This window comes from Carcharhinus amblyrhynchos, unplaced genomic scaffold (genome assembly GCF_965287045.1).
Source record: "Carcharhinus amblyrhynchos unplaced genomic scaffold, sCarAmb.v2.hapA scaffold_669, whole genome shotgun sequence".
Taxonomy (NCBI): Eukaryota; Metazoa; Chordata; class Chondrichthyes; order Carcharhiniformes; family Carcharhinidae; genus Carcharhinus; species Carcharhinus amblyrhynchos.
In genome coordinates this window covers 40,001-62,695 of record NW_027650409.1, presented here as the reverse complement: position 1 = coordinate 62,695, position 22,695 = coordinate 40,001, and the positions used below count along the sequence as shown (strand labels likewise).

General features: G+C 49.5%; 1 protein-coding gene across 1 annotated transcript in view; it reads left to right on the top strand.

The window, feature by feature from the left end:
- Window positions 1-22,695, top strand: part of LOC145339779 (NAD(P)(+)--arginine ADP-ribosyltransferase 2-like) — a 31,206-nt gene that overhangs the window by 7,228 nt on the left and 1,283 nt on the right. The window contains exon 2 of the mRNA XM_080184307.1: window positions 7,799-7,928. Within this exon, the coding sequence (XP_080040433.1) occupies window positions 7,799-7,928 (130 nt within the window). The remainder of the gene's footprint in view (window positions 1-7,798; window positions 7,929-22,695) is intronic.

The window sequence follows — 22,695 nt, the reverse complement described above, 5'->3', positions numbered from 1 at the left end:
GGTGGCATCCTCGTAAATCTTTTCTGCACTCTTTCCAGTTTAATAATATCCTTTCTATAATAGGGTGACCAGAACTGTACACAGTCCCCGGAGGGTAGGGCTGTTAGTTCAGATGGGCAGCATGGTCGGTGCAGGCTTGGAGGGCCGAAGGGCCTGTTCCTGTACTGTAATTTTCTTCGTTCTTTGTTCTGCTAGCTCTCGAAGTCCTCCCACAAAGTCTGAGACCGCGTCTCCGAGCTGACAAATTGCCATATGAAATTTGTACATCAGCTTGGCACACTGGCACTGCCAGCCTGGCACACTGGCACTGCCCACTGAGCAGCAGGCAGGGCCAAGGCTGCGGGGCCTGAGAGAGTAGGGCTTGAGGAGATGAGGCTAGATCGAGGGTGAGCAGTTCAGCGGGTGTGGAGGGGAACCTCTGTGCACTCTGCAGTCGTGATCATTGAGGGTGCTCGTGATTGTTCCAGGCCGGGTGGGTGGCTGGGAGGAGGGATGCTGCAAATGGTTACAGAGCCCTGCAGTAGCAGGGGCGCCCGGGGTGTTGGGCCACAGAGGTCTGCCATAGCAGCAACAGGTTCTCTGCACTCTCAGGGCACAGAAACATGCACATGTGCAATGGCGCTCTCTGCTGCTATCAGCCGGCTTTTGGGTGATTTAGCTCCTGCCCCTCTCCCTACTGGCAGAGAACAGATTGAGGTCTTTTTATTGCCTTAAGAGTGTCGTAAGATTCAACTGGTGTCATGGAGAAATAACAAATCTGAAAGTTTCCCGTTTTTATGCTCGATCTGGACTTTTTTTGGTAAGTATCTGGAGCATCTATCGATGTTAATGTTGTCACTAAACTGTAAATCTGTTGACCACTGGGCTTGATTTTTCCTATTATAGTTATTACAAGTCTGGTCAGATATTTCAAGGTGCTTTCTGAAGCTTGCCTGTATGGTTTTAGGTTGAATTTATCTGGGGTGAGCAAGAGGTTTCACTCCAGGTTTGATAAAACTCACCCACGGGAAGCTCTTATCAAAAGCAAAGTTTAAATTGGAATATTGTTGACATGTGCAGTAAGACACTTAGCAAGATCTTGTAACAATTACAAATCAGAACACAACAGCCACGATCATGTAGAACTCTTAACGAAATGTCTCTAATGTGTCCCAAATAAAACATAAGAACATAAGAAATAGGAGCAGGAGTAGGCCATCTAGCCCCTCGAGCCTGCCCCGTCATTCAATAAGATCATGGCTGATCTGAAGTGGATCAGTTCCACTTTCCCGCTTTCTCCCCATAATCCTTAATTCCCTTGTCTATCAGAAACCTATCTACCCGTGACTTAAATATATTTAGCGAGGTAGCCTCCACCACTTCAATGGGCAGAGAATTCCAGAGATTCACCACCCTTTGAGTGAAGACGTTCCTCCTCTACTCCGTACTAAACCAAGATCCAATACACAAAGCCTTCCAAATAAACACAATACAGCATAGGTTAATCACAGAATCATAGAATCCCTACAGTATAGAAGGAGTCCATTCAGCCCTTCGAGCCTGAACCGGCAACAATCTCACCCAGGCCTATCCCATTCCCCACAAATTTACCCTTACTAATCCTCCTGACATCCCTTTTAACACTGAGGGGCAATTTAGCATGGCCAATCCCCCTAACCTACACATCTTTGGACACTAAGGGGTAATTTAACATAAGAACATAAGAAATAGGAGCAGGAGTAGGCCATCTAGCCCTTCGAGCCTGCCCCGCCATTCAATAAGATCATGGCTGATCTGTTGTGGCTCAGTTCCACATTCCCGCCCTCTCCCCATAACCCTTAATCCCCTCTCTTATCAAAAACCCATCAACCCGCGTCTTAAAAATATTTAGCGAGGCAGCCTCCACCACTTCAATGGGCAGAGAATTCCGGAGATTCACCACCCTTTGAGTGAAGAAGTTCCTCCTCAACTCCGTTCTAAACCGCTCCCCCTTTATCTTGAGGCTGTGCCCCCTAGTCCTACTATCCTTTCTGAGCGGGAAGAGTCTCTCCACCTCTATCCTATCCATCCCATTCATCATCTTATACGTCTCAATGAGGTCTCCCCTCATTCTTCTAAACTCCAACGAATACAAGCCTAGTTTATTCAGCCTCTCCTCATAGCTCAACCTCCTCAACTCCGGAATCAGCCTAGTAAACCTCCTCTGCACTCCCTCCAAGGCCAAAATATCCTTGCGTAAGTACGGCGCCCAAAACTGCACACAGTACTCCAGCTGCGGCCTCACCAATGCCCTATACAGCCGCAGCAAGACCTCCCTACTTTTATATTCAATCCTCCTCGCTATGAAGGCCAGCATCCCATTCGCCTTCCTGACCACCTGCTGCACCTGCAAGCTGGGTTTTTGCGACTCATGCACAAGGACCCCGAGGTCCCTCTGCACCGTCGCCTGCTGCAGTTTTTCTCCAAGTAAGTAATAATCCTTCCTACCATTATTCCTACCAAAGTGGACCACCTCGCACTTGCCAACATTAAATTCCATTTGCCAGTTCCTGGCCCATTCGCCCAGCCTATCTAGATCCTTCTGCAGACTCTCCACACCCTCCGCACAATTTGCCGTTCCACCAATCTTGGTGTCATCAGCAAATTTCGACACAATACAGTCGGTTCCCTCCTCCAGATCATCTATATAAATGGTAAATAGCTGAGGCCCCAGCACCGACCCCTGGGGCACTCCACTAGTCACCAACCGCCAATCCGAATAGCACCCATTGACCCCCACTCTCTGCCTCCTATTTGACAACCAATCCTCTATCCACGCTAACACCCTACCCCCAACTCCATGTCCCCTGACCTTCTGCAATAACCTCTTGTGAGGTACCTTGTCAAACGCCTTCTGAAAATCCAGAAAGACCATATCCACCGGCTCTCCTCTATCCACTGCCCTAGACACATCCTCATAGAACTCCAGTAAATTTGTCAGACACGACTTCCCCTTAACGAAACCGTGCTGCGTCTGCTCTATCAAACAATTCCTCTCAAGATGCCTCGCTATTTACTCCTTGATGACGGATTCTAACATTTTACCTACAACAGACGTTAAACTAACCGGCCTATAATTCCCTGCCTTTTGCCTGGCACCCTTCTTAAACATGGCCAATTTAGCATGGCCAATCCCCCTACGCTGTACATTTTTGGACTGTGGGAGTGTAATAACTTCATGGAGGTGAAACTCCCGTTACCAAGTTACTTTATTTACACCATGTATCTGTACACAGCCAGCTCTCCAGTTGCTCCCTGCTGAATGCAGGCTGGGAGTCTGACACAATTGCTTTAAGCAGGGGGCATGAGACTCCCTTATCTAACCAACAGTTAAGACCCATCAGGTATCTGTTTTTGTGTACCAACCAAATAAACGCAGGACAACTCAAAAAGGGAGCTCCCTAAAAGGAGGGGGAACTGCCCAAAACAGGGGTCAATAAAATACTCCAGTGCCTGCGGTGCCCAGGGGGCACAGAGGGAATGATCAGGTAGTTCATAGGCTGGCAAGCCAACCTCATTAATCTGGCTGTAGTCATCACAGGGAGGAAAGCGGAGTACCTGGAGGAAACCCATGCAGACATGGGGAGAATGTGCAAACTCTGCACAGACAGTGACCCAGCCAGGAATTGAATCCGGTCCCTGGCACTGTGAGGCAGCAGTGCCAACCACTGTGCCACCATGCCACCCTGTGGCCACTAGTTACAGAAATCCAGCCTCCTGGGTTGAGTGCTGAAAATCCCTTGTGAAGAAACTCAGAATAGGTTGTAGTCGAATCTGTTTCCCAAAACACAGCTTTTTTAAGGCAGGAAGCCTCTCCTTCAGCTAACAGATAATAGTTTCAGCAACAAAGAAAGAGAAGAACAGAGGGAGAGGGAGACAGCGAGAGAGAGAGAGAGAGAGCAGAGAGACAGAGAGAGACAGACAGACAGAGACAGAGAAAGACAGAGAGAGAGACTGCTTCTCAGGTCTTTAAGAAAGAGATAGATAGGTTCTTGGAAAGGATCCAGAGGAGGTTCACAAGAATGATCCCTGGAATGAAGAGCTTGTCGTATGAGGAACGGGTTGAGGACTCTGGGTCTGTACTCGATGGAGTTTAGAAGGATGAGGGGGGGGATCTTATTGAAACTTACAGGATACTGCGAGGCCCTGGATAGAGTGGACGTGGAGAGGATGTTTCCACTAGTAGGAAAAACTAGAACCAGAGGGAACAACCTCAGGGTAAAGGGACGATCCTTTAAAACAGAGATGAGGAGGAATTTCTTCAGCCAGAGAGTGGGGAATGTGTGGAACTCTTTGCCACAGAGGAGGCCGGGTCACTGAGTGTCTTTAAGACAGAGATAGATCGGTTCCTGATTAATAAGGAGATCAGGGGTTATGGGGAAAAGGCAAGAGAATGGGGATGAGAAAAATATCAGCCATGATTGAATGGCGGAGCAGACTCGATGGGCTGAGTGGCCTCATTCGGCTCCTATGTCTTCTGGTCTATAGGTATATTTACTTAGTACATGCCTATTGTCACGTGAGTGTATCTTTAAGAAAGGGTTTTTTAAACCATGCAGCTTACAGCTTCAGTGATGTTATTGGGAGGTGGTGCGAAGCTTTGGCAGTTCAGGTGATAGGCGAATTTTTTTCCTTTAGTTTCGCCCTGGGAAATGTTTTTTGAAGCAGTTTTAACAACAAAATCCTTTCCACGTCCATTCTATCCAGGGCCTCGCAGTATCCTGTAAGTTTCAATAAGATACCCCACTCATCCTTCTAAACTCCATCGAGTCCAGACCCAGAGTCCTCAACCTGTTCATAGAACATAGAACATAGAACATTACAGCACAGAACAGGCCCTTCGGCCCACGATGTTGCGCCGACCAGTTACAAAAACAATGACCCACTAGCCTATACCAATCCCTTTTCGTCCATAAACCTATCCAGAGATCTCTTAAACGCCCCCAAACTAGACGCATTTACAACTGCAGCAGGCAGGGCATTCCAATCCCTCACCACCCGCTGGGTAAAGAACCTACCCCTGACATCCGTCCTGTAGCTACCCCCCCTTAATTTAAAGCTATGCCCCCTCGTGCTAGCTTTCTCCATCCGAGGAAAAAGGCTATCACTGTCCACCCTATCTAAACCTCTAATCATCTTATATGTTTCAATAAGATCCCCTCTTAGCCGCCTTCTTTCCAACGAAAACAACCCTAGATCCCTCAGTCTCTCCTCATAGGACCTCCCCACCATACCAGGCAACATCCTAGTAAACCTCCTCTGCACCCTCTCCAACGCCTCCACATCCTTCTTGTAATGCGGGGACCAGAACTGCACACAGTACTCCAAGTGCGGCCGCACTAGAGTAGTGTACAGTTGCAACATTACACTGCGACTCCTAAATTCAATCCCCCTACCAATAAACGCCAAGACACCGTACGCCTTCTTGACAAGCTCTTCATTCCAGGGATCACTCTTGTGAACCTCCTTTCCAAGGCCAGCACATCCTTCCGAAGATACAGGGCTGAAAACTGCTCACATTACTCACTTCTTTGTGTCTTCAATGCCCAAGTCAGCTCCCCTAACTGGAAACTGCAATTTTCGCCTCGTTGCCAGTAGTGTAATGGAGCGAGGGCGACGTAATGTTTGCTTTATTGCAAAATAAAGAATAATATCTGCAATAAAGTCAAACGGAATCGTAAGTGAGCGTGCTATTCAACTCTGTTGTGGTGTGTGCAAAATTGTGAAACGCTCGGGGAGGAAGTTTTAAAAAATGCAAATACAAACTGAGTACGCAAAATGAAACATTTGTATCAGAGGCCAAGCAGTAGTGTCACCAAGGCAACAGGCTTTCAGGCATTTGAATAATTTGAATTCAGCCACTCAATCTGAATTAGGCATTTGGATACCAAGAACCTGTTGAATTTAAACACAATGGCTTTGGCAAGCTTTTAACTCAGTGGCTCATCGAGATAGCAAAGGAGAATCAACACAGAGGGCCCAGAATATTCCGGAAGACATAAAACCAGGTGGTAATTTATAATAGGCGTGTACTAAGTAAATGTACCTCACATTTTTGTGCCTTCAACACCCAAGGCTCCTCCTCCTCTCACTGGACAGTCTGATCATCGATGATATTTCACCTCGTCGCCAGTGTAATAGATCCAGGGCGATGCAATATGGCTTGAATCAATGAAGGCTTTATTGCAAAATGAAGAATTATATATACAGTGAAGTCAGACTGAATCACAGTGCGATTACTCCACTCCCTGGTCCCAACTCCAAGTCCCTCCGAGACCCCCAGTGTGCCCTGATTGACTCAGCTTCCCGCCAGGACGATCCACAGCGTCCTGGCCAATCCATGGCCCTCGGGAATCCCTCCATCCTGCCCCGATCTGCCGCTGTTGAAGAGAGTTTAGAGCGTGGGTGTGTCCCAAACAGGATTGGTTCACTGCCCCTATTTCAGCAACTCTGAGGCACTCCACACAGCGGGGAAGTGATCACGTGACCAGGAACCAGCTGTCTCTCCCGAGGTCTCCATGGCACACGGTCTACCCACTGAGACCCCATCCCCAAACTCCAGTCCCTGCGAGGGAAACATTACACACACAGCAAGATCCCACAGGTAGCAATGTGATAATGACCTGAATGTCTCAGTCTCTCTTTCTCTGTCTCTATCTCCCTCTCTCTCTCACTGACTGTCTCGCTCTGTTGCTCCCTCCATGACTTTCCTGCTTTCACCGTCTCTGCCTGTCTATCTGTCTGTCTGCCTCTTTGCCTGTCTATCTGTCTGCCTGCCTCTCTGTCAGTCTGCCTGCCTGTCAGTCTGATTGGTTGGTGTGCGATGGGGTTTGTCTTATGAGGAGAGGTTGAGAGGGTTCGATTGGGTCTGGACTCACTGAGGGTGAAATACCGGCTGGGATTCCCCAATCCCACTTGCCCTGTTCCCTCCTTCCAGCGAGAATGGAGAATCTGGTGCTCATCCAAACCCTGAAACATCAGAACATCTGACAAAAGAGCAGAATGAGGCCACTCGGCCCATCGAGTCTGCTCCCCCATTCAATCATGGCTGATATTTTTCTCATCCCCCATTCTCCTGCCTTTTCCCCATAACCCCTGATCCCCTTATTAATCAGGGACCGATCTATCTCTGTCTTAAAGACACTCAGTGACCCGGCCTCCTCTGTGGCAAAGAGTTCCACACATTCCCCACTCTCTGGCTGAAGAAATTCCTCCTCATCTCTGTTTTAAAGGATCGTCCCTTTAGCCTGAGGTTGTTCCCTCTGGTTCTAGTTTTTCCTACTAGTGGAAACATCCTCTCTGTGTCCACTCTATCCAGGGCCTCGCAGTATCCTGTAAGTTTCAATAACATTCCCCCCCTCATCCTTCTAAACTCCATCGAGTACAGACCCAGAATCCTCAACCCGTTCCTCATCCGACAAGCTCTTCATTCCAGGGATCATACTTGTGAACCTCCTCTGGATCCTTTCCAACACCGGCACATCCTCCCTTAGATACGGGGCCCAAAACTGCTCACAATTCTCCAAATGGGGTCTGACCAGAGCCTTATACAGCCTCAGAAGTCCATCCCTGCTCTTGTATTCTAGCCCTCTCCACATGAATGCTAACATTGTATTTACCTTCCTAACTGCCGACTGAACCAGCACGTTAACCTGAAGAGAATCTTGAACAAGGATTCCCAAGTCCCTCTGTGTTTCAGATTTCCGATCCAGTCTCTCCTTATAGCTCAAATATTCCATTCCATGTAACATCCTGGTGAATCTCCGCTGTGTCCTCTCAGGTAGAAGAATTCTGTTCCAACAAGCGGAGGAGCAGAAAGGTTATTGGGACAAGAGGAAAATGGAATTCACAATATATATTAATGATTTGGATGAGGGAACAAAACGTGACATCCCAAAGTTTGCAGATGAGTGGGTGGGAGGGTGAACTGTGACAAGGATGCAGAGATCCTTCAGAATGACCTGGACAGGTTGGGTGACTGAGTTAATCAGTGGCGGACGCAGCATAATTTGGATAAATGTGAGGTTATTCACTTTGGAAGCAAAAACAAGGCAGCGGATTACTGCCTGAATGGCTGTAAATTGGGAGAGGGGAGTGTGCAGAGGGATCTGGGTGTCCTTGTGCACCACTCACTGAAGGTAAGCATGCAGGTGCAGCAGGAGGTAAAGAAGGTAAATGGTATGTTGGCCTTCATTGCGAGAGGTTTGGAGTACAGGAGCAGGGATGTGTTGTTACAATTATACAGGGGTCTTGGTGGGGACACACCGAGAGTATTGTGTACGGTTTTGGTTCTCCTTTTCTGGGGAAGGATGTCCTTGCTCTCGAGGGAGTGCAGTGAAGGTTTACCAGGCTGATTCCGGGGATGGTGGGACTGATGGATGAGGAGAGATTGACCAGGTTAGGATTGTTTTCACTGGAGTTCAGACGAATGAGGGGGAATCTCACAGAGATTTATAAAATTCTAACAGGACTGGACAGGGTAGATGCAGGGAGGATGTTCCCGATGGTGGGAGGAGTCCAGAACCAGGGGGTCACAGTCTGAGGATTCGGGGTAGACCATTTAGGACGGAGGTGAGGAGACATTTCTTCACCTGGTGAGCCTGTGGAATTCATTCCCAGAGGAAGTAGTTGATGCCAAAACATTGAATGTATTCGAGAGGAGGCTGGATATCGCACTTGGGGTGAACGGGATCAAAGGTTATGGGGAGAAAGCAGGATGAGGCTATTGAGTTGGATGATCAGCCATGATGGTGGTGAATTGGAGCAGGCTCAAAGGGCTGAATGGCCTCCTGTTGTTGCTCCTTGTCTGTGGTGTGCAGTTCAGCAAACACATCTTTATTTCCAAGTAATTCTGAGAAAACCCTCGCTTAATTTCACATCTTATCCCCGTCCCGACAGCACGTTCCGTTGACCACTCTCACTCATTGGGCCTAAGTACAGGGGATGTGACTAAACAGGTCAGGAAGTGTTGGGAGAAAAATAGACCTTCACCAGCTGTACTTTTCTTTAAAAATATGCAAGGACACACTATATTTTTCAGAAAGGTCAGAAGTTCACCTCGTGAGTGGCAGCAATCATTGTCTTTTCGAGAACATCCCTTCACTCCAGCTCCCCACAACAAGGCCCTGGGTCACAGGACAACTTAGCACAGCCAATCCACCCTAACCCGCACATCTTTGGACACTAAGGGGCAATTTAGCATGGCCAATCCCCCCTAACCTGCACATCTTTGGACACTAAGGGACAATTTAGCATGGCCAATCCACCCTAACCTGCACATCTTTGGACACTAAGGGACAATTTAGCATGGCCAATCCACCCTAACCTGCACATCTTTGGACACTAAGGGACAATTTAGCACGGCCAATCCACCCTAACCTGCACATCTTTGGACACTAAGGGACAATTTAGCATGGCCAATCCACCCTAACCTGCACATCTTTGGACACTAAGGGACAATTTAGCATGGCCAATCCACCTAACCTACACATCTTTGGACACTAAGGGCAATTTAGCATGGCCAATCCACCTAACCTACACATCTTTGGACACTAAGGGGCAATTTAGCATGGCCAATCCACCTAACCTACACATCTTTGGACACTAAGGGGCAATTTAGCATGGCCAATCCACCTAACCTACACATCTTTGGACACTAAGGGCAATTTAGCATGGCCAATCCACCTAACCTACACACCTTTGGACACTAAGGGCAATTTAGCATGGCCAATCCACCTAACCTATACATCTTTGGACACTAAGGGACAATTTAGCATGGTCAATCCACCTAACCTGCACATCTTTGGAATGTGGGAGGAAATCGGAGCACCCGGAGGAAACCCATGCAGACACAGGGAGAATGTGCAGACTCCACACAGACAGTGACCAAACCTGGGAATCAAACCCAGGCCCCTGGCGCTGTGAGGCAGCAGTGCTAACCCACTGTGCCGCTATTTAAAGTTGTACTGAGTTGTGTTTTTCAGGACAATAGTCTGACGTTTCCAGGCACAGTTAATATCTTTCTCAGTTACTGACAATCACACACAGCATCATTAGAGGCAGCAGGTAATCCTTCGTTCCTAGTGGGAGAAACTCCCCCTCTATAAGCTTGCTGAGCAGCAGACTGGCCTGTTCAGCCAGCACCAGCTGACCAGCTGCTGTTTGGACACAGTATTGACCGATTTGGACACCAGACACTGACCACTGGCTACAATCCTGAACAGGCCCAGGCCTGGCAACTGGAACCAACTGGGTTCAACACAGTGTGGCAGCAGTCACTGTGGGGAAACTGTGCCAACTCCCTCTCACTCTGTCTCTCTCCCTCTCTTTGTCTCCTTCTCTCTCCCTCTCCTTCTGTCTCTCTCTCTGCTCTGTTTTTCTCTCCCTCTGTCTCTTTCCCTCTGTCTCTCTCTCCGACTCTCGCTCTCTGTCTCTCTCTTTATCTGTCCCTTTCTCCATTTCTCTCTATCTCTGTCTCTCGCCCTTGCTCTGTCTCTGTCTATCTCTGTCTCTCTCTCTATCTCCCCCCCTCTGTTTTTCTCTCTGTCTCTCTATCTCCGTCTCTGTCCCTCCCCCCTCTCTCTGTCCCTCTCTGTTCCCCCCCACTCCGCCCCTGTCTTTCTCTCTCTCTCCCTCCCTCTCTCTCTATCTTTCTCTATGTCCCTCTCTGTCTCTCTCTGTTTCCCCCGCCGCCCCTGTCTCTCTCTCTCCCTCTCTCTCTATCTTTCTCTATGTCCCTCTCTCTCTCTCTGTTTCCCGCCCCCCCATGTCTTTCGCTCTCTCTCTGTTCCTCACCCCCCGTGTCTTTCTCTCTCTCTCTGTCCCTCTCTCTCTCTCTGTTTCCCGCCCCCCCATGTCTTTCTCTCTCTCTCTGTTCCTCGCCCCCCGTGTCTTTCTCTCTCTCTCTGTCTCTCTCTCTCTGTTCCCCGCCCCCTGTGTCTTTCTCTCTCTCTGTCTCTCTCTCTCTCTGTTCCCCGCCCCCCATGTCTTTCTCTCTCTGTCTCTCTGTCTCTGTCTCTCTCTGTTCCTCGCCCCCCGTGTCTTTCTCTCTCTCTCTGTCTCTCTCTCTCTGTTCCCCGCCCCCTGTGTCTTTCTCTCTCTCTGTCTCTCTCTCTCTCTGTTCCCCGCCCCCCATGTCTTTCTCTCTCTGTCTCTCTGTCTCTGTCTGTCTCTGTTCCTCGCCCCCCGTGTCTTTCTCTCTCTGTCTCTCTCAGTCCCCGTCACTCTCAGCGGATGACTCCAGGATGGGACAGAAATAGTTTGGAGAGGAATCAAAAACAGGAAATGTCCTGAATCTGTTTCGCCCTGAGGTGCAAATTAGAGGAAATGAGAGATGTGGGAGGGGGATGTTAAAAATACTCAGCCCAAGATGCCGTTTACATTTCACCTTTCCTGTTTACCACCCTGAGGTTAACAAGAGTGCAGGAGAACACGCCAAAACCTCAGCTGAGGAGTTGTAACACAACTACAGAATGCCCAGGAGTAAAGAAGCTTTAATCCATCCAAATACGCCTCATAGCCAGAGAATTCAGAGACATTATGCAGTAAGCTCTCCAGACAGATCACAGCACTAAAAATCTGAATAAAGAGAAAAGTTACATGGAGTATCAACAGGGAGGAGTGAGAGGGCGCGAGAGAGACAGCGAGAGAGACAGAGACAGAGAGAGAGAAAAACAGAGAGAGAGAGAAATAGACAGAGAGAGAGAGAGAGAAAGAGAGAGAGAGAAAAATAGACAGAGAGAGACAGACAGAGAGAGACAGAAAGAGAGAGACTGAGAAACAGACAGAGGCATGAATAGACAGAAAGAGAGAAAGAGACAGAGAGAGAGACAGAGTTAGGAAGGTCATTTCGAATCGTAATAGATTGTGGGAGAGTCAGTGCTGACGGAGTGCCGCACTGTCAGAGGGTCAGTGCTGAGGGAGCGCCGCACTGTCAGAGGGTCAGTGCTGAGGGAGTGCCGCACTGTCAGAGGGTCAGTGCTGAGGGAGTGCCGCACTGTCAGAGGGTCAGTGCTGAGGGAGCGCCGCACTGTCAGAGGGTCAGTGCTGAGGGAGCGCCGCACTGTCAGAGGGTCAGTGCTGAGGGAGCGCCGCACTGTCAGAGGGTCAGTGCTGAGGGAGCGCCGCACTGTCAGAGGGTCAGTGCTGAGGGAGCGCCGCACTGTCAGAGGGTCAGTGCTGAGGGAGTGCCGCACTGTCAGAGGGTCAGCGCTGAGGGAGCGCCGCACTGTCAGAGGGTCAGTGCTGAGGGAGTGCCGCACTGTCAGAGGGTCAGTGCTGAGGGAGTGCCGCACTGTCAGAGGGTCAGTGCTGAGGGAGTGCCGCACTGTCAGAGGGTCAGTACTGATGGGGTGCGCTGAAAGTGATGATGTGCCAAGTACTCATTCAGGTATTTTTTAAAGGATGTGGTGTATTCCGCCTTCATCAGGCAGTGCATTCCAGACACTCACCACCCTCTGTGTAAAAAACCTGACTCACATGTGTCCTCTAAACTTTTCCCCACACACCTTAAACCTGTGTCCTCCCAGTACTTGATTTTTCTACCCTAGGAAAGAGCTTCTGACTATCCACTCTGTCCGTGCCACTCATAATCTTGTAAACTTCTACCAGGCCTCCCCTCAACCTCCGTCGCTCCAGTGAGATTCTCAAACTTGGTGCAACTGCCTACTGAGGTGCCCTGAAGTTGGCTCTGTCTTGCCCAGGGAAGAGGTCACAGAGGTTTACAGCAATGAAAACAGGCCCTTCTGCCCAACTTGTCCATGCCACCCCTTTTCTTTAAGCCCTAAGCTAATCCCAATTGCCCGCGTTTGGCCCATATCCCTCTATACCCATCATACCCATGTAACTGTCTAAATGCTTTTTAAAAGATAAATTTGTACCCATCTCTACTACCGCCTCTGGCAGCTTGTTCCAGACACTCACCACCCTCTGTGTGAAAAAATTGCCCCTCTGGACCCTTTTGTATCTCTCCCCTCTCACCTTAAACCTCTGCCCTCTAGTTTTAGACTCCCCTACCTTTGGGGAAAAGATATTGACTATCTAGCTGATCTGTGCCCCTCATTATTTTATAGACCTCTATAAGATCACCCCTCAGCCTCCTACGCTCCAGAGAAAGAAAAACTCCCAGTCTATCTAGCCTCTCCTTATAACTCAATCCATCAAGTCCCGGTAGCATCCTAGTAAATCTTTTCTGCACTCTTTCTAGTTTAATAATATCCTTTCTATAATAGGGTGACCAGAACTGTACACAGTATTCCAAGTGTGGCCTTACCAATGTCTTGTACAACTTCAACAAGACGTCCCAACTCCTGTATTCAATGTTCTGTCCAATGTAGACTGTGGGCACAGATTTGGAGATGTGCCAATAGTGCTTGGCACGACCCTTCATTGAGGGGCATGGCACTTGTTCTAGATGGGCAGTGGATTGACATCGCTTAGTTCCTCGAGGGCCTTTCCTGGTCCTTGAGGGCGTGTAGTTGACCTCCGCACGCCTGAGGCGTCTGGGCATGTTGTGTCACCTCCCTCGGTGCCAAGGCTCCCTCCCTCCCTGCCCGGAACCACGCCAGGAGTTAATGGGCAGGCTGAGGAGTGTGGCAAACCACAACGCAGGAGCATGTGGGTGGCTCGAGGTCTTAATGAGAAGCTGGATGATGTGTTTTGCGGGCTGGAGAAAGCTGTAATCACTCGAGGAGTCATGTTGCCAGAGGGAGAGGTGGAGGGAGGGAGGCGGGGAAGAGTGTTGACAAGGGGCGTGTGTGTTTATATTGTGCATGTGTGGTGTCGCACACACCTCCCCTCCAGGCAATCAAAAAGCAGACAAATTGACGGAAGGCATTGAGTGGAGAGTCAGTTATCTGTGCCTGGAGGAGGTGACAGGGGGCAAATCCACTGGACAGACAGCAGCTCCAAAGGTGAGCCAGGGACAGAGGCAGCTCGGGAGGAGAGCGGTGGGCACCCAGAATTGGGCATGCCAAGCAGAGGGCGCGTTCGATGGAAGTGGGCAAGAGATGAGCTGAACAAGGAGTTCCACTGGTGGCGTTACCTCGTTCCTGGGAGCTGGGTGTCGGTGGTTACAGTGCTCACCATCTCCACTGCCCCTCGAGAGCGTGGTGGGAAACTGCCGTCTCCTACCTGCTGAGGATCTGATTTATTATTGTCGCGTGTATGGGGATACGACATTCTGCCCTGTCTCACTTCCTTCTCTATGAACGGTATGCTTTGTCTGTACAGCGCTCAGAAAACAATACTTTTCACTGTGTCCAAGTACATGTGACAATAATAAATCAAATCAAATACAGTGAAAGGTATTGTTTCTTGCGCGCTATACAGGCAAAGCATACTGTTCATAGAGTACAGAGGGGAGAACAAAAAGGATTTTTATTTATTATTGTCACATGTATTGGGATACAGTGAAAAGTATTGTTTACTGCGTGTTATACAGACAAAGCATACCGTTCATAGACAAGGATGTAGTGTTACAGTCACAGCGAGGGTGTAGAGAAAGATCAGCTTAATAAGGCAGATCCATTCAAAAGTCTGACAGCAGCAGGGAAGAAGCTGTTCTTGAGTCGGTCGGTACGGGACCTCAGACTTTTGTATCTTTTCCCTGATGGAAGAAGGTGGAAGAGAGAATGTCCGGGGTGTGTGGGGTCCTTGATTATGCCGGCTGCTTTTCCCCGAGGCAGCGGGAAGTGTAGACAGAGTCAATGGATGGGAGGCTGGTTTGTGTGATGGGATTGGGGGCTACATTCACCACCCTTTTGTAGTTCCTTGCGGTCTTGGGCAGAGCAGGAGCCCAGACCAAGCTGGGATACATCTGGAAATGCATAGGTACACCCACAGTGCTGTTAGGGAGGGAGTTCCAGGATTGTTATTGGACGTCAGTCAGTCCCCGTGTGGTGTAGGTACACCCACAGTGCTGTTAGGGAGGGAGTTCCGGGATTGTTATTGGACATCAGTCAGTCCCCGTGTGGTGTAGGTACACCCACAGTGCTGTTAGGGAGGGAGTTCCAGGATTGTTATTGGACATCAGTCGGTCCCCGTGTGGTGTAGGTCCACCCACAGTGCTGTTAGGGAGTTCCAGGGTTGTTATTGGACATCAGTCAGTCCCCGTGTGGTGTAGCTCCACCCACAGTGCTGTTAGGGAGGGAGTTCCATGATTGTTATTGGACATCAGTCAGTCCCCGTGTGGTGTAGGTCCACCCACAGTGCTGTTAGGGAGGGAGTTCCAGGATTGTTATTGGACATCAGTCAGTCCCCGTGTGGGGTAGGTACACCCACAGTGCTGTTAGGGAGGGAGTTCCAGGATTGTTATTGGACATCAGTCAGTCCCCGTGTGGTGTAGGTACACCCACAGTGCTGTTAGGGAGGGAGTTCCAGGATTGTTATTGGACATCAGTCAGTCCCCGTGTGGTGTAGGTCCACCCACAGTGCTGTTAGGGAGGGAGTTCTGGGATTGTTATTGGACATCAGTCAGTCCCCGTGTGGTGTAGGTACACCCACAGTGCTGTTAGGGAGGGAGTTCCAGGATTTTGACCCAGTGACAGTGAAGGAACGGCCGATATATTTCCAAGTCGGGATAGTGAGTGACTCGGAGGGGAACCTCCAGGTGGGGGGTGTTCCCAGGTATCTGCTGCCCTTGTCCTTCTAGATGGTAGAGGTGGTGGGTTTGGAAGGTGCTGCCTAAGGAGCCTTGGTGAGTCGCTGTGGGGCATCTTGTAGATGGTACACACGGCTGTCACTGTGTGTCGGGGGTGGAGGGAGTGTGTTCTAGATGGTGGAAGGATGAGACATTAGAATGAAGCAGGGTGGGAAAGGAACAATTCTTTTCTGTTGCTCAAAATCACCGTAAAGTTCAACACTTCCAGTAAGAGATCCCTCGTGAAAAACCCATCACAAAGGGAGTGCCGCACTGTCACAGGGTCAGTGCCGAGGGAGCGCCGCACTGTCAGAGGGTCAGTGCTGAGGGAGTGCCGCACTGTCAGAGGGTCAGTGCTGAGGGAGCGCCGCACTGTCAGAGGGTCAGTGCTGAGGGAGCGCCGCACTGTCAGAGGGTCAGTGCTGAGGGAGTGCCGCACTGTCAGAGGGTCAGTGCTGAGGGAGCGCCGCACTGTCAGAGGGTCAGTGCTGAGGGAGTGCCGCACTGTCAGAGGGTCAGTGCTGAGGGAGCGCCGCACTGTCAGAGGGTCAGTGCTGAGGGAGTGCCGCACTGTCAGAGGGTCAGTGCTGAGGGAGCGCCGCACTGTCGAGTGAATGGGAAGGGGTTTGGGTCCAGTGGGTTAAAGAAGGTTACAGAGATAGGGAGAGGGATAGGTGTTGGAGGAGGTTACAGAGATAGGGAGGGGGTGTAGGGTCTGGAGGAGATTACAGAGATAGGAAGGGGTGTAAGGACTGGAGGTTACAGAGATACGGAGGGGTGAAGGGGTTGAGAAGGCTACAGGGATAGGGAGGAGTGTAGGAGCTGCAGGAGATTAGAGAGGTAGGGAGGGGTGTACGCTCTGGAGGAGATTACAGAGATAGGGAGGGGGTGTGGGGGCTGGAGGAGGTTACAGAGATAGGGAGGGGGTGTAGGGGCTGGAGGAGGTTACAGAGATAGGGAGGGGTGTAGGGGCTGGAGGAGGTTACAGAGATAGGAGGGGTGTAGGGGTTGGAGGAGGTTACAGAGATAGGGAGGGGTGTAGGGGTTGGAGGAGGTTACAGAGATAGGGAGGGGGTGTAGGGGCTGGAGGAGGTTACAGAGATAGGGAGAGGTGTAGGGGCTGGAGGAGGTTACAGAGATAGGGAAGGGTGTAGGGGCTGGAGGAGGTTACAGAGATAGGGAGGGGTGTAGGGGCTGGAGGAGGTTACAGAGATAGGGAGGGGGTGTAGGGGCTGGAGGAGGTTACAGAGATAGGGAGGGGGTGTAGGGGCTGGAGGAGGTTACAGAGACATTTCTCACTGTGTGTGTTTTCCTGCAGGATGAAGGAATTGTTACACGGTCTCTTTCTCCTCCTGGCTTCAGTCTGTCCATCATTGAATGGTAAGCTCCTCCAATCCAGCCACCCCTCTCCAAGCTGATTGGTTGTCTCGAGCTAGCCTGGGGTACAGTTTACAGCACTGGTGCATGGTTCGATCCCACAGCCGAGCCTGTTGACCAGTCTGGAGGTCGAGATTTCCAATCGGTGGCTGAGTGGCTTAGCGGGGAGGTGTGGGAGCGCGAGTGTGGATGGGGGGGCGGTGAGGAGTCAGGGATGCAGTGGGAGGTCGACGTGTTGTACAGCAGCAACTTGGTGGGCCGAAGGGCCTGTTCCTGTGCTGTTGAGGGACAGGGTGTAACATAACAAAGTCCATGGAGGATATTAAAATCAGTGAGAAAGCAGGCAGTGAAATGGATTTCATAGAACCCGTCAGTGCAGAAAGAGGCCCTTCGGCCCATCGAGTCTGCACCAAACACAACCACCCCACCGTGCCCTACCCCCATATCCCTACATATTTTACCCACTAATCCCTCTAACCTACGCATCCCTGGACACTAAGGGGCAATTTCTTAGCAGGGCCAATCAACCTAACCCACACATCTTTGGACTGGACAAAAAGATTCTCCAGATGGATATTGATAGGCGAGGAGTATGTTCTGAAATCTAGTAGATGGTGGTTAATGGATAAGTGTGGGGGTCTATTGCAGGTGGATAGACAGAGTCTTAGAGTCACAGAGGTTTACAGCATGGAAACAGGCCCTTCGGCCCAACTTGTCCACGTCGCCTCCTTTTTTTAACCCCTAAACTAATCCCAATTGGCCGCATTTGGCCCATATCCCTCTATACCCATCGTACCCATGTAACTGTCTAAATGTTTTTTAAAAGACAAAATTGCACCCGCCTCTACTATTACCTCTGGCAGCTTGTCCCAGACACACTGTGTGAAACATTGCCCCTCTGGACCCTTTTGCATCTCTCCCCTCTCACCTTAAACCTATGCCCTCTAGTTTTAGACTCCCCTATCTTTGGGAAAAGATACTGACTATCTAGCTGATCTGTGCCCCTCATTATTTTATAGACCTCTATAAGATCACCCCTCAGCCTCCTACACTCCAGAGAAAAAAAAACTCCCAGTCTATCCAGCCTCCCCTTATAACTCAATCCATCAAGTCCCGGTAACATCCTAGTAAATCTTTTCTGCACTCTTTCTAGTTTAATAATATCCTTTCTATAATAGGGTGACCAGAACTGTACACAGTATTCCAAGTGTGGCCTTACCAATGTCTTGTACAACTTCAACAAGACGTCCCAACTCCTGTATTCAGTGTTCTGACCGATGAAACCAAGCATGCCGACTGCCTTCTTCACCACTCTGTCCACCTGTGACTCCACTTTCAAGGAGCTATGATCCTGTACCCCTAGATCTTTGTTCTGTTTCCCTCCCCAGCGACCTACCATTAACTGAGTAAGTCCTGCCCTGGTTTGATCTACCAAAGCGCATCACCTGGCATTTATCGAGATAAAACTATCTGCCATTTGTCAGCCCGCTGGCCCAAACACACAGTCTGGGAGAATGGAGTTTAATGCGGATAAGCATGCGGTTATTCAACTTGGCAGAAAAGATAGATCATCAATTATTACCTAAATGAGAAGCAGATTCAAAATGTGTCCAGGCAGAGTGATCTGGGTGTCTGTGTTCATGACTCACAGAAAGTCGGTACGCAGCTACAGCCTGTAATTAAAAAAGGCAAATGGGATGTTGGCATTTATTGAAAAGGGACTGAAGTACAAAAGTAGAGATGTGTTGGGGCGGCACGGTGGCACAGTGGTTCGCACTGCTGCCTCACAGTGCCAGGGACGCGGGTTCGATTCCCAACTTGGGTCACTGTCTGTGTGGACTCTGCACATTGTCCCCATGTCTGCGTGGGTTTCCTCCGGGTGCACAGTCTGAAAGATGTGCTGGTTAGGGTGCATTGGCCGTGCTAAATTCTCCGTCAGTGTACCTGAACAGGCACCAGAGTGTGACAACTAGGGGATTTTCACAGTAACTTCATTACAGTGTTAATGTCAGCCTACTTGTGACACTAGTAGACTTTATTTGTATCGGGTGTTGGTGGGACCAGTTTTAGTCTCCTTTATTTGAAGAAGGCATTGGAGGCAGTTCAGAAAAGGTTCACCAGATTGATTCCAGGGATAAAAGAGTTAGACTATAAGAGATAGGAGGCCACTCGGCCCATCGTGTCTGCTCCCCCATTCAATCATGGCTGATATTTGTCTCATCCCCCATTCTCCTGCCTTTTCCCCATAACCCCTGATCCCCTTATTAATCAGGAACCGATCTATCTCTGTCTTAAAGACACTCAGTGACCCGGCCTCCTCTGCGGCAAAGAGTTCCACACATTCCCCACTCTCTGGCTGAAGGAATTCCTCCTCATCTCTGTTTTAAAGGATCGTCCCTTTACCCTGAGGTTGTTCCCTCTGGTTCTAGTTTTTCCTACTAGTGGAGACACCCTCTCCCCGTCCACTCTACCCAAGGCCTCGCAGTATCCTGTAAGTTTCAATAACATCCCCCCCTCATCCTTCTAAACTCCATCGAGTACAGACCCAGAATCCTCAACCCGTTCCTCATACGACAAGCTCTTCATTCCAGGGATCATTCTTGTGAACCTCCTCTGGATCCTTTCCAAGACCAGCACATCCTTCCTTAGATACGGGGCCCAAAACTGCTCACAATATTCCAAATGGGGTCTGACCAGAGCCTTATACAGCCTCAGAAGTCCATCCCTGCTCTTGTATTCTAGCCCTCTCCACATGAATGCTAACATTGTATTTACCTTCCTAACTGCCGACTGAACCAGCACGTTAACCTGAAGAGAATCTTGAACAAGGATTCCCAAGTCCCTCTGTGTTTCTGATTTCCTAAGCCTTTCCCCATTTAGAAAATAGTCTGTGTCTCCATTCCTCCTACTAAAATGGGTTGATATGTGAGGAGAGATTAAACAGTTTGGGGCTTGTATTCACTGGTGTTTAGAAGAATGAGAGGGGATCTGATTGAGATATATAAAATTTTAAAAGGGATTGATTGAGTAGGCTCAAAAAAGACAGTAGGACTAGGGGGCACAGCCTCAAGATAAAGGGGAGGCGGTTTAGAACGGAGTTGAGGAGGAACTTCTTCACTCAAAGGGTGGTGAATCTCTGGAATTCTCTGCCCGTTGAAGTGGTGGAGGCTGCCTCGCTAAATATTTTTAAGACGCGGGTTGATGGGTTCTTGATAAGAGAGGGGATTAAGGGTTATGGGGAGAGGGCGGGAAAGTGGAACTGAGCCACAACAGATCAGCCATGATCTTATTGAATGGCGGGGCAGGCTCGAAGGGCTAGATGGCCTACTCCTGCTCCTATTTCTTATGTTCTTATGTTCTTACATAGACTGAATGTTTTCCCTTGTGGGACATTTTTGAACAAGAGGTTACAGGGTATAGGTTGAGAGGGGGTAGATTTAAAACGAAGATGAGGAGGAGCTACTTCTCGCAGAGGGTGGTGAATTTGTGGAACTCACTGCCCATAGCGCAGTGGAGTCTGAATCATGAAATGTTTCATGAATGGTTTCACTAACTTGATCGAGCTTTTCGAGGAAGTGAATAGGGCAGTTGATGTTGTCTACATGGCCTTCAGTCAGGCCTTGGACCTTACTTTCAGTGAGATCCTTCACGGCAGACTGGTGCAGAAGGAAAAGTCACATGGGATCAGAGATGAGCTGGCAAGGTGGATACAAAACTGGCTCGGTCAAAGAAGACAGAGGGTAGCAGTTTCTGAATGGAGGGCTGTGACAAGTGGTGTTCCTCAGGGATCAGTGCTGGGGCCTTTGCTGTTTGTAATATAGATAAATGATTTGGAGGAAGATGTAACTGGATTGATTAGTAAATTTGCTGATGACACAAAGGATGGTGGATTTGTGGATAGTGATGAGGACCATCAGAGGATACAGCAGGATATAGATCAGTTGGAGACTTGGATAAAGAGATGGCAGATGGAGTTTAATCCAGACAAATGTGAGGTAATAAGAACATAAGAAATAGGAGCAGGAGTAGGCCATCTAGCCCCTCGAGCCTGCCCCGCCATTCAATAAGATCATGGCTGATCTGTCGTGGTTCAGTTCCACATTCCCGCCCTCTCCCCATAACCCTTAATCCCCTCTCTTATCAAAAACCCATCAACCCACGTCTTAAAAATATTTAGCGAGGCAGCCTCCACCACCTCAACGGGCAGAGAATTCCAGAGATTCACCACCCTTTGAGTGAAGAAGTTCCTTCTCAAAATGCATTTTGGAAGGTCTGATACAGATCGGAAATATACAGTAAATGGCAGAACCCTTAGCAGTATTGATAGGCAGAGGGATCTGGGTGTACAGGTACACAGGTTACTGAAAATGGCAATGCAGGTGGAGAAGGTAGCCAAGAAGGCATACGGCATGCTTACCTTCATCGGCCGGGGCACTGAGTTTAAAAATTGGCAAGTCATGTTGCAGCTTTATAGAACCTTAGTGAGGCTGCACTTGGAATATAGTGTTCAATTCTGGGTCACCCACACTACCAGAAGGATGTGGAGGCTTTGGAGAGGGTACAGAAAAGATTTACCAGGATGTTGCTTGTTATGGAGGGCATTAGCTATGAGGAGAGGTTGGAGAAACTTGGTTTGTTCTCACTGGAGCGACAGAGGTTGAGGGGAGACCTGATAGGAGTCTACAAGATTATGAGGGACAGAGTGGATAGTCAGAAGCTTTTCCCCAGGGTGGAAGAGTCAGTTACTGGGGGGGGCACAGGTTTAAGGTGCGAGGGGCAAGGTTTAAAGGAGATGTACGGGGCAGATTTTTTACACAGAGGGTGATGGATGTCTGGAACGCACTGCCTGGGGAGGTGGTGGGAGCGGATACGAGAGTGACATTTAAGGGGCAGCGAGACATAAGAACATAAGAAATAGGAGCAGAAGTAGGCCATCTGGCCCTTCGAGCCTGCCCCGCCATTCAATAAGATCATGGCTGATCTGTCGTGGCTCAGTTCCACTTTCCCGCCCTCTCCCCATAACCCTTAATCCCCTCTCTTATCAAAAACCCATCAACCCGCGTCTTAAAAATATTTAGCGAGGCAGCCTCCACCACTTCAACGGGCAGAGAATTCCAGAGATTCACCACCCTTTGAGTGAAGAAGTTCCTCCTCAACTCCGTTCTGAACCGCCCCCCCTTTATCTTGAGGCTGTGCCCCCTAGTCCTACTGTCTTTTTTGAGCGGGAAGAGTCTTTCCACCTCTATCCTATCCATCCCATTCATCATCTTATACGTCTCAATGAGATCTCCCCTCATTCTTCTAAACTCTAACGAGTACAAGCCTAGTTTATTCAGCCTCTCCTCATAGCTCAACCCCCTCAACTCCGGTATCAGCCTAGTAAACCTCCTCTGCACTCCCTCCAAGGCCAAAATATCCTTGCGCAGGTGCGGCGCCCAAAACTGCACACACATGAATAAGAGGGAAATGGAAGGATAAGGACTCTGTAAGTGCATATGGTTTTAGTCTAGACAGGCCGATGCAGGCTTGGAGGGGCCGAAGGGCCTGATCCTGCGCTGTAGTCTTCTCTGTAAGAACCGGGTGGAACAAAAGTTAGGCTAAAGTTGGTTGTGGGAGGTGGGTCTGGGATGGTGATGGGGTTGGGTGGGGGGGGAGGTGGGGGT